At 42.6% G+C, this 12,873-nt stretch overlaps 1 protein-coding gene across 3 annotated transcripts in view; it reads right to left on the reverse strand.

The window, feature by feature from the left end:
• edn3.L (endothelin-3 L homeolog) overlaps positions 1 to 5,787 on the reverse strand; it is a 50,684-nt gene extending 44,897 nt beyond the window's left edge. Inside the window, exons 1-3 of one of the 3 annotated variants that reach the window (XM_041575418.1) lie at positions 5,522 to 5,787; positions 4,065 to 4,486; positions 455 to 782 (exon numbers count right to left, since the gene is read on the reverse strand). In XM_041575418.1, the coding sequence (XP_041431352.1) occupies positions 455 to 782; positions 4,065 to 4,116 (380 nt within the window). In that variant the 5' untranslated portion in view covers positions 4,117 to 4,486; positions 5,522 to 5,787. 3 annotated transcript variants of the gene reach the window in all.
• Positions 5,788 to 12,873: the final 7,086 nt, after the last annotated feature.

Consider the following 12,873-nt stretch of genomic DNA (forward strand, 5'->3'; position numbering starts at 1 on the left):
TTGAATGAGAGACTGGAATATGAACAGGAGAGGCCTGAATAGAAAGACGAGTAATAAAAAAGTAGCAATAACAATGAATGTGTAGCCTTACAGAGTATTTGTTGTATAGATGGGGTCAATGACCCCCATTTAAAAACTGGAAAGAGTCAGAAGAAGGCAAATAATTCAAATCTATAAAAAAGGCCAATTGAAAAGTTACTAAGAATTGGCCATTCTATAACATACTAAAAGTTAGGTGAACTGCCCTTTTAAAGGAAATAAAGGGGACATTAGTGGTGGGAAGGTATGCAGTATACTGGGGTTCACAGTAAAATAGAGTTACCGTCACTTATATAAAGCTAGACTCGCTGGGGTCTCAGGTGTGCACTACAGCATTAACTCTATAACATGTGCCCCCGGGGGTCTTTGGACTTCCAATCAGGACCTGCTGGGGGTATATAAGAGAAGGACTTACTCAGGGGTGTTGATCCATATGATATCCAGATGACAGTAGTATACGCATTCCTTGTCCTTGTATGTATAACAGGTGCAACGCCGATCTCTCCTGTGGGCTCCCCCAGAATCCCCGGGCAGATGTGAGGTGCGGCTCCTCTGCTCATATCCAGGAATTGGAGTCCCTTGGGGTCCTGGAGATGCTGTACCCAAAGGCACAGACCCTGTAGGCTGGAGGGGGTTGGTCTCAGATTCCTTCTCCCCTCGACTCCCTTTCCTTGCTCCTTCCTTTAGTAACTGGTTTAACAGTTTGCCCCCCGGTGGTTGGGGCAGAGACACAACAGCAAAACCTGGAGTTTGGGGAAAAAGAAAAGTTTTATGTTACGGCCCTTTCAGTTTGAAGTAACATTACTCCCTGGCACTGAGCAAGAAATGCTCAAGGGAGCAATGGTTTAACATATATCCTTAAAGGGCAAGTAAAACAAGTCACTTGCTTTACTTTGTGGGCATTGCTCAAATAATTCCGTCCTAACTTCTGGCTGGTGCAGAGAGAGGCAAAACCAACGGCACAGTCCCTTATGTGTCCCAATATCTTTAATAGTGAGATTTTTACCCCTCCTTGTTCTTCAGAGAGTGCAAGCTCTTAAGGGCAGCTCCCTTGTTAGCTACTTTATCAGTTTGTCTGTATGTGGTTACGCACGGCACTTCGGAATAGCCCTCCGTGCCATATGGCTCAGTAGAGCCCCTCTCTCTCCCCCTGCTCATGCCCCCCACCCCTGTGTCAGTCCCAGCATGGGAATATTCCTTTAATCTGGATTCTACAGAGACAAATTGATAACAGAACTACTAAGAAATTGTTATGCTTATGAAATGTTATCCCCCCCCCCTATTCCAGACGGGAAATAATTCCAGAACATTATTGGATTTGTCTTCAAAGCCCTTTGAGCTCAGGAACAGTCAGGTAACACCACGTCAGGTCTTCGGGATCATATGAAACAGATTTCACATAAAGTGAGGTGTGTCCATCCAATCAGATCTTTCACTAGTCCCTATTGCCCAGTAATAAAAAAAAAAAAGCAGCTCTATGGCCCTAGCTGTTGTGCCTCTCCTTACAACATAAATATATCACATTCCTCCCCATATTCACTTCTTGCGTAATTTATCAAGATTAATACAATCACCGAGACCTAGTTATAGATATAAAAAACTGCACCCCCCCCCCCAAACCAAGGGATGATAACAATGGGGAAGAGGGAACTGGATTCTCACAACAGGTCCCTAATTACCATTTGGCATGATTTCTGCTGAAAAAGATTGGGGTGAGCCAAGACCACATGGAAGGGCGTTGACATCAGGGGTGTAACTAGACAGGGGGCTCAGGAGGTATAAGGGGAGTCCATGAGGCCCAAATAATGGGCAATTTCAACATAATTGGTAAAATACCGTAACCTCTGTATATGATTGGGGCCCTAAAATTAATTTGCTGTGGGGCCCAGTAACATCTAGTTACACCACTGGTTGACACTAAGGGCAGAGACACGCGTTCAGATCCGGAGAGATTAGTCGCCCAGTAACTAATCTCCCCGAACTGCCTTTCCCGCTGGCTAGAATGTAAATCGACGGCGGGATGGCACTCGGAGCATTTCGTTTTCCGAAGTTGCCTTACGAGGAAAATGAAGTGATCCGAGTGCCATCCTGCCGGAGATTGGATTCTAGCCGGCGGGAAGGCAGTTCGGGGAAGATTAGTCGCACTGAAGAAGAGAATTCTCGCTGGGAGACTAATCTCCCCGAATCTGACCATATGGCTCTGCCCTAAGGTATATACATGTAAATGTATTATGCTTCCCTGCTGATCATTTCTATATGATTCCATCCCTGCAGATCAGTCTCCTGTCCAAAACAACAATGTATTGCCCTGACCACCCATGTTTCTTACTGTATTCCCCAATAATCATTCCCCAACCCCCCCCCCGGCCTGAATCTCCCACTTATACATTTGGGGATGAATGGGGGTCTGTGTTTGCTTTCCACGCCATGTAAATACAGATGTGTAAATAGTACATATATATATATAGGGTTGCCACCTTTTCTGGAAAAAAATACTGGCCTTCCTATATATTTATCTATTTTCCCTATTAATAACATTGGGATCAACTATCATTTTTACTGGCCAGGATGGTAAAATACCGGCCAGGTGGCAACCCTACATATATAAGGGACCCATTTGAAACTGCAGGTAGGGCTCCCGCATTCCTTTATATACTTGGGGTGCCCAAAAGTCTCCTAATAAGTAAAATGGGAAGCTGACATTTAATCCATTACATGTTTTCTCCCTCTCCAGTCATGGGGCATAACTTTCCTTTTCAGCATGACCTTAAGGGTCTGTAAATTAACACTCCAACATCAGAAAATGTGAGAGTCACGTATTGGACAAAGACACCTGCCCACCTAAGAACTGTACTGACTCTATTGCAGGTTGTGCAGCTTAGATCCCGGAGTCTCCTTTCCAAGTTCCCCTTCTTTATTTACAAGTGATCCTGCCCTGTATATGGTGCCAAGTAGGAAAGCAAAGGCACAGGAGTGGCACCTTCCTTGGATCTATTACACAAGAGTCACATGGTGCCGTGCGACAGGCTCTGTGGCATAATGCTAAGGGTTAATATAAACGGTCAGCTTGGTGCCCCCCTTTATTAGAACCCATTCGTTATATATATAGGTCAAGTGACAGCAAATGAAACGCAACCCCCCTGTTATAAACTGTGAGCTGCTCCTATAATATAGAATACACAGGCAGCTGGCATTTAATATAAACTATAATTCCTCTAAAACATAGCAGCAAAAATACTATTGTCAGGGTAAGCTCAGGTAAGTCCCCAGGTAGGAGCATCACTTGTGTCTCCTGTATAATATCTTCTATACCAGTGATCCCCAACCAGTAGCTCGTGAGCAACATGATGTTCTCCAACCCCTTGGATGTTGCTCTCAGGGTCCTCAAAGAAGGGGCTTATTTTTGAATCCCAAGCTTGAAAGCAAGTTTTAATTGCATAAAAACTAGTTATAGTCCCAAGTAGAGCCTCTTGTAGGCTGCCAGTCCACATAGGGGCTACCAAATAGCCAATAACAGCCCTTATATTGCACCCCAATGGACTTTTTCATGCTTGTGTGGTTCCCCAACTCTTTTTACATTTGAATGTGGCTCACGGGTTAAAAAGGTTGGGCACCCCTGTTCTACACAGTCACCAAACTGTCATATCCCAACCCGCAGCTACTAAAGGGGCACTGAAATACCCAATATCGGGCGACTGCCATAATATTGGAGTTTTGGATATTTACTGCTTTTACAGATGGTTATTCAGTATCACCAACCGGAATAAAATGATCCTGCGTCCACTGTACTAATTTTGTACCCCTAATTCCTCCCCTAGAACAGTAATGCACACTGGTACTGAGACACCCCAAAATAATAATGCACCTATAAAATGCTGAGTTTAGCACGAGATCCCCATAAAAGTCATTCAAAACTACAGAAAAAGTACTGGAAGCAAGGTTAATATAATGCAGCATGAAAAGAACTGAATCACCCCCCAAACAACAAGTGGGTATTGGGATACAGAACTGGCAGCTTCACTTACCTGTGTTGGAGGTAACAATAATCCCCAGCAGAATCAATGCTCTGAGCTCCATGAACCCCCAATGAGAAGCAGCAAACTCTGCATAGAACAAGAAATTAAACTTCCTTCTCTTTTTACCCCCAAAAAAATAAAGGGGTTCTTTCAAATAATCCTTGGGGTTCAGAGATGACCAGGTTGATACATTCCTGCTGGTGTGGGGCAGCGACCAGGGAGAGCCCTTGGAGGGAGCAGACTTGTCAGTAGGAAGGGAGATAATCCTGCAGCTGCAGCGACTGCAAAACGCTCGCACAGTCGGCTGCTTTAAAGTCAGGCCGGAGGAGTCAGGCGCCACCCACAGGCCGCAGCGAGCGATCAGCAGCTTCCGCGCTCAGTGGAGATCAATTGCTCCCACTTATCACTGACACCAGCATTTTGCTTTCTCTCTGGAATTTAAAGAGGATAAAAAAATGACAAAAATTTGTTTTTCCCCTCCCTCAATCTTTTTTCCTGCAGTTTTAGGCGCCCATTAACCGTGTAGTGATCAGATCCCTCCCACTTTAGGAAAATAGTTTGTCCCACTGAGAATTCAGTGCTGAATGGGGGTCAGAGTGATATTGTTGGAGGCTGATACCTTTATACAGGGGCCACCAATGCACTGATGGGGGCTGTCCAAATAATATTCTGCAATGGCTATGCTGGGGGCCACAATGGCTGTAGTTATTCATGCAGTATGGGCTGCAAGTCACTCTGTCAGGCAAGTAACTGATGCACTTATTCCATTAAAGGGGAAATTAACCATCATCTCCTACTGCAAATACAAGATCCCCAGATTAGTCCTCCCTATAGCATAGTCTCCTACTGTTACCTACCATAGGGATATGTATTACGTGTTAGGAAAGAAAAGGAGGGAAGATACAGTACTGGAAAACAGCAGGAGGGCAGATATAGTACTGGGAATCAGTAATAGGGCACATATAGTACTGGGAAACAGCAGGAGGGCACATATAGTACTGGCAAACAGCAGGAGGGCAGATATAGTACTGGGAAACAGCAGGAGGGCAGATATAGTACTGGGAAACAGCAGGAGGGCACATATAGTACTGGGAAACAGCAGGAGGGCAGATACAGCACTGGGAATCAGTAATAGGGCAGATATAGTACTGGGAAACAGCAGGAGGGCAGATATAGTACTGGGAAACAGCAGGAGGGCAGATATAGTACTGGGAAACAGCAGGAGGGCGGATATAGTACTGGGAAACAGCAGGAGGGCAGATATATAGTACTGGGAAACAGCAGGAGGGCACATATATAGTACTGGAAAACAGCAGGAGGGCAGATGTAGTACTGGGAAACATCAGGAGGACAGACACAGAGCTGGGAATCAGCAGGAGGGCAGACACAGAGCTGGGAATCAGCAGGAGGGCATACACGGAGCTGGGAAACAGCAGACACCGTTTTGTTTAAGATCCCACACTCACCTTTTTGGCTCCAGGAGGAGGAATGTGGAGGTGTGAGGCACAAGCCAAGGAACATGGAGCAGGTGTGAAGGGACTGGCTCTCTGCCAGAATCTCAGCTGCTCCAGGCACAAACCTCACAGACAAACACAGCCCAGGCCCAGTGACTGATACTCAAACTATTCCAGCTGGAATGATATTAACCCAAATACAAGACACTGTATATGCAATGAGCTAAGCACAAGAGCTTACAGTCTAGCAGCACAGGTGTCAGTAGGATCATGTTCAGTCACACTGGGTAAATTTGCACCTGGGCAGTAACCATTAGCACCAATAAGTGATTAGTTTTTTTCAGCCAGCTGCAGGTTGAACGCAAAGCAGTCATCTGATTGGTTGCCATGGGTTTTTGACCAGGTGCAAATGTGCCCAGTGTTTATATTATATCGTATGAGCCCCGCTGGCTCTATATCTGTCATATCTGTCTATATCTCTGTACCTGGAGCTGTTCTAGAACTACTGCACCAGTTTCCATGGAATGCTGACAGTTGTAGTCAAACGAAAGGTCGGGCAGCCAGGATCTCTCATGTCTGAATGCAGCTAATGTGGGGGGCAGAGACTTCAGCACAGCCTTGCCCAGTACATTTACTGTAAGCCCCTAAATAAAGGGGAATGTTGGGGGCAGAGTTTACAGCACATTGAGTATTTCCATTAAAAAGAAAGAGAGTGTCACACAATTAAATGAGTTCCCTTTAGAAAAGGAAGACATATTTTAGTTTTTCTGACCCAGTTGTTGGCGAATGCCATGGAATTGGCTATTTAAATCAATGTGACCCATTATCTTTTTTTTATCTTGCTTATTCTGCATTGTCCGTATAATGTCATACAATACATTTTTTATTTCTGCACTGCAGATTGGGGCGGGGGGTCCTCTATTTCTGCCCTTGAGGTGACTGTGCCTCGCTTTGACTTTACATTTACTTTCTGGATAAGGCCACAAAATATAAATGAATCAACCTGCTTATGAAAAGCTTACAGTATAATATATATAGTGAATAAAATACCCCCTCATGTAAATTATAAGGATATTATAAGTTACCGAGGAGTTTCTGGACAATATAAAAACACGAGACCGAAGGCAGAGTGTTTTTATACAGGTCATGGAACTCCGAGGCAACTTCTATTATCCTCATATTTTACAACTGGGGGTACTTTATTTATTATAATTCACAAATTTAAGTGAGTCATGTGACAGAAATGACATCAGAACTCACCGTTTATAACTGATGACATCAGAACTCACCGTTTATAAGGATTTAATTTACAAGATATTCATGGCTTTTGTCAGTGGCGTAACTATTTGTTACTGGGCCCCATAGCAAATTCAATTTAGGGCCCCAAAATATTTATAAGTTGGCCTATTTTACCAAGATATATTAAAATTGCTAATTAATTAGGGTCTCACTGGGCCCCCTACACTCCTGGGCCCCCCTGCAACCGCAGGGTCTGCTTCCTCTATAGTTACGCCCCTGGCTTTTGTGTATTATATACTTGTATTCTCATGTCATGTAGAGGATTAAAGGGGACGGAGTTGATTCACCTTAAACATAAAGGCAACCCATAGAATGAGTCTCTAATGTAACACACACACCAAAAAGCAGCCCCATCTATTGCAGGTGCAGTGAGGTTCAGGAATGAATAGCCCCTGGGCTACTGAAATGTACAATGGAACTTTAATTGGCAACTTGGGGTCTTCTTTGAAATGCTGGTAATTTGATACAGTACTTCCAGTTATTACCCGGAGGAACAGAACGTAAGAATGCTTTCATGCTGCCAAGTCTCACTCAACACATAGAATACCACTGGCTGCAAAATTAACACTTCAGGTCTGGATCAGGTGCAAAAAAATGGGGCTCCAATTAATCCAATTCTAGGGGCCTGGCCCAATAACAAATGTAAAGGATATACAGACTTGTCATTCTTGTGGCCAGGCCCAGATTTTTTTTAACATTTTTTATAAAAAAAAAATTGGTGCCAGGGCCCCCCTACAAGTTACATAAAAAAAATTGTGGCCCCAAAAAAATTAAAAAAAAAAAAACATTGGTGGCAGGGGCCCCCTTACATTTACATTTTTTTTAAACATTGGTGGCAAGGGCCCCTTACAAGTTAAAAAAAATTGGGGCCCCAAAAAAATTTTCAAATTTTTTTTTCAAAAAAACATTGATGGCAGGGGCCCCCTTACAAGTTAAAAAAAATTGGGGCCCCAAAATTTTTTTTAAAAAAAAACATTGGTGGCAGGGGCCCCCTTATATTTACATTTTTTTTTAAACATTGGTGGCAAGGGCCCCTTAAAAGTTAAAAAAAATTGGGGCCACAAAAAAAATCGGGACTTCAGCTGTTCGGCTTTTCGGCACTTCCACATTCGGCAACCTGCGAAATGGCCACACGGCTCGAGCGCTCATAAGGGGGGCCCGGCTCTTTCAAAAATGCAGCACTGCCGGGCCCCCATTCAGGCCCGGGCCACTTGTCCCCCCTGTCCCCCCATGATGGCGGCCCTCTATACTTGTACACTATACTAATGGTAGGTTTTATCTACTTAAACCAAGAATGTTATTCCTTTTAGATGAAATGGGAAAAATAAACACAATGCTCACATTTGCTTTTTGTTTTTTTTGTATCAATAAGTGAGTGAGGGGTCTAGATGGATTTGGGGTACAGGTGTAGGATCCGTTATCTGGAAAGCCGTCATCGCTCCAAAGGCCATCTGCCATAGACTCCATTTTATTCAGATAATCCAGTTTTTAAAAAAATAATTTACTTTTTCTCTATAATAATAAAACAGTAGTTTGTATTTGATCCCAACTAAGATATTTAATCCTTAATGGGAGGAAAACCAGCCTATTGGGTTTATTTAATGTTATTTCTTAGTAGACTTAAGTAAAGATCCAAATTATGGAAAGATCAGTTAACTGTTATTCTGGATAACAGGTGTGCCAACTGAATAGTATCAGATGGGTGTATGGATGTGATACAAACTGTGATGAGACTCTTGTGCAAAGCTGTTATAGGACCCAGAGGGTGACAGGTGTCACCCTGGAACCAAGGGTCCCAATTTACGTAGGACAGTCCTCAGATGTGTACCCTAAAATGGGTGTAATGTAATGTTAATATAGACTGGGCTTTGAGAGGCCTCAGATGATTGAGCCATAGCCTAATGTATCCAAACTTTTGATTTCCAAACACAGAGAGCAGGTTTTTTGTTTTGTTTCAAATACATTATTACTAGAACACTAAGTTCCCCTTTAATTTCAGAACCTTTCCAAGAGCCAGTTTAAGGTACCACAAAAAAAACGGAATGAAAATGATTTAAGAAGAAAATACTAAGAATTGTCTGTAGGAATATGTATAGCACATACATTTAGACACTAAATCTTAGTGCACATAATGTAATAAACTATTTATTGGACATTCCTTCCTGTCTGGGAAAATCTGATTCCCTTTTTCCCTCTTTAGATGGACTGTTTTGGTCTCTAAACACCAGCAATAAAACAGACAGTGACCCGTTGAGTCGGATGCAATGGCTCCACAAGTGTTTCATGAGCAATTTCACCCAAAATGCTGGATGGCAGGACAGACTCTTTGCACTCATCCTCAACCTGTGACCTTTTCTCTTATAAATTCAATGTGGACTGGAGTGTAACATGTGAGTGACATTACTAAGAGTTGAGCCCCACCTGGGGCAGAATGGACAATGTAACCAGAGTTTTAAAGGGACTTGAGGGAAGATTTATTCCCATTAGGCTGCTACTGAGTTCCCCTCACATGGCACTGATTTATTAGCCAGACATGCAGCACAAGGCTCCCATTAATATCTAATTGGCAGTAAATGGTATCATGTTAAAGGAACGTTACACTGATGATGAGTCAGTACTTACTGTATGTATGTTGAGTAAGCAGAAGAGACTCCTATGGCTTAAGGTTTTGCTAGGTAAAGCCAAGGATGAATTGTATCTCTTTTTCCTTGATACATTTTGGAATTCTCTCGTTGGAGGCTTCAGATATGTAATTTGACCTTTGTAGCAATGCTGTGCCAGGTTATGGACCCAGCAAATGCAACAAATAAAATATTAATACAGTCAAATATGTTCTCCTTGCAGGTTATTGAATGTTTAAGCAGGGCAACAACAAGGAGCTTTGGCAGCCAAGGCCAAGAGGGCAATCTGTAAACCTGTCCCACCACACTGTTTTCACCAAGAGTTAGTGCTGGATGTAGAAAAATTAACTTGGGAAGGATGAGGGGAGACAAGGAACATGTCTAATGATGGCCCACCTATGGCCACTGTGCTCAGCTGCCTGTCCACACTGAACACTCTCAGTATTGATGGATGACTCTTGATGACATTGTGGTTGGTTTACAGTTACCCAAATAAGTGTCAGCCAGGCAATGGATCCAATTGATCAGTGATCCCCAACTAGTAGCTCGTGAGCAACATGTTGCTCTCCAACCCCTTGGATGTTACTCCCAGTGGCCTTTAAAGCAAGTGCTTATTTTTGAATTTCTGGCTTGGAGGCAAGTTTTGGCTGTATAAAAACCAGGTGTACTGTCAAACAGAGCCTCGATGTAGGTTGAAAATCCACATAAGGGCTACTAAATGGCCAATCACAGCCCTTATTTGGCACCCCAGGAACATTTTTCATGTTATTGTTGTTCCCCGACTCCTTTTACTTCTGAATGTTGCTCACGGTTCAAAAGGTTGGGGATCCCTGCAATAGATCATCTGAACATAGTATATGACCCATCTAGATCAACCACACAAAGACTGAAAATGAATTGTCCCTAAAGGTTCTTTAGGCAACTGTAGGCTGGAGATATCTTGGCATGACTGGTGGTCTGTAATGGTGAACACATCTCATTATCCTGTTATTGAATGATTAGCAGGACATGTGGTGTGGGATAATATTTAGGAGATGTCACAAATCTCTTGTAAGGGCTGGACAGTGTTTTAATGTGAAATCTGGGGATTACTATGATCTTGATAAGCACAAAACAAAAACTGTGGTACCGTGTTAGCCAGTAGCAAAAATAACAAATTAAAAAAACAAACAAATACAAAAAGGATTGTAGAAGTGATACCTATATTGGCTAACAATAAAAAAAAGCTTTTGGCCGGCTTTTATTTTCAACAAAACACAATTCTTCAGCCCACTGGCTTCACATGGGGGGATCACATAACATAAACAGTCTTGCTTCACACCCTCACTGGTGTTCTCTTTACTCACGCTTGAGTTTAGCCCAACCCAGAATCCTCTCTGGGCACACTTGAGACACTCCTGGGAGTGGTTTCTCTTGTCCTCTCTCCAACTCAGGGGAATCACTCTCTTGTTCCCTGGTGCCCAGAAGCACATGTGGCCCCTCACCCTCCTCCACTACTGGAGGTCTCTAGTGGTAAGCAGCACTGAGGTGTTGTTCCACACCTCTTTTAACTATCAATTAACTAGCAAACTACCTCTAATTAAGCAGCTGTAACCCTTACATGGAGCAAGGAATGGAAGCCCATCCTGGTCTCTTCCATCCACTCCAGGGACCCATAATCCAACTTTTCCCAAGCCGGTACAGAATTAAGCAGCATTACTTGCTGCTGCAACACACTTTTTCCTGGAGTTTTGATTTCACCAGCTTTATAATCCACAAAATATCGTGCCCTTTAGACACCCATATATTACAGGATGAAACAGCCAATATGGAGCCAGGAATGAAATTTACCCTTTGTTTAAGTCCCCCTCCTAAAACTAAGGCCAACCATGGCAGCCACGAGTTTGTTCCTGTGTAGGTAACATTTAAAAAATCTGAAAATGAAAGTGTTTTAAAATAATTAAAAATATAATGCAGTGTTGCCCTGCCCTAGTAAAACTGGTGTGTTTGCTTCAGAAACACTACTATAGTTTATATAAACAAGCTGCTGTGTAGCAATGGGGGCAGCTAATCAAAGGAGAAAAGGCTCAGGTTACACAGCAGATAGCAGATAAACTCTGTAGAACATAATGGTGTTATCTGTTATCCTCTATTTAACCTATACCATATAGCCTTATTCCAATCTCCACCATTGCTACACAGCAGCTGGTTTATATAAACTATAGTAGTGTTTCTGAAGCAAACACATCAGTTTTACCAGTGCAGGGCAACACTCCATGATATTTTCATTACTTTAAAAAACTTTTTTGATGGTACTGTTCCAGAAGTCATCACTTTGCATATAATTGCTAGCTAAGAACTTTTTGGCTTCTTTCAGCCCTTCTCACCATAACCAGATTTGGTTCCCTATTTTGTTCCAGTAAGGCTAATTCACACTTGTGACTCTTGACCACTATTGCAACTAAGTCTGTATGGTCAGCAGGGCTACAAAAATGCAACATTCTGATTGGTGGAAGTGCAAGAATCAATTTGACATAGCATTTCTTATATGGACAAACTGTGGACAATTCCAACAAAATGCAGCATTCTGATAGGTGGACGTGTATGGATAATATTGACATAATGTTTCTTATCATGGACCAACGGTGACCAATATTCAAATTTCAGCTGAATGACCCCATCTGTTTTCATTAAATCCCCCCCTACACACTGAATGACAAGAACAGCTCAGTTATTTCTTATATCACATGAGAATGTGTAATTTATCAGAACAGCAGGTTGCAGATTCCTGATTCAACAGAAAATAATGAGAAAGAAAGGGAGATTTATGTTAGAGAGGATGCTTATAGGAATCTGTCACCATATATTCTTCTCCCCATTCCCAGATTTTAAACTGTATCCTGGGTCAAGGGTAATTGGAAGTGCTGATATATCATTACATCTGGACACACTGCAAAGGGCAAACTCAAAGCCTTCTCTCCCCAATATGGCTCAGCTTGAGCACGTAAATTATAGTAGTAAAACAAATAGAAATAGCTTCTCTCCATCTGCTGAATTCCCAGACAAACAACTGATAATGAGGAGACAGTGATACACTATGGATCAGAGGTGGGACTTGGAATGTTTTCAGATTCTATAGTATCGTTCTCTTGGATAATGAAGAGGATGAATAATTGCACTGAAGGTTATCTGCCTCATTTCTCTGGGCTTCCCATCTGCCTGGTCACCTTTGCTTTGAATGGTTGTTGGAAGATGTTGGATGATGTAGATGTGACTATGTAGTCCAACTAACAGCTGAAGTAGTAGTAATTTGTAGCCCATCTTGTAAAAAGGACAAAGCACATAAGACTGAACAACAACTGGGAGATGTTGCCAACCCATGCTCCAAAAAGTGCAAAGTGGGGATTCAAGTTGGAGACTTTAATCATCAGTTGGTTGCATTAAGAACAAGAAGAATAGTAAAGG

Source organism: Xenopus laevis, chromosome 9_10L (assembly GCF_017654675.1).
Source record: "Xenopus laevis strain J_2021 chromosome 9_10L, Xenopus_laevis_v10.1, whole genome shotgun sequence".
NCBI lineage: Eukaryota > Metazoa > Chordata > Amphibia > Anura > Pipidae > Xenopus > Xenopus laevis.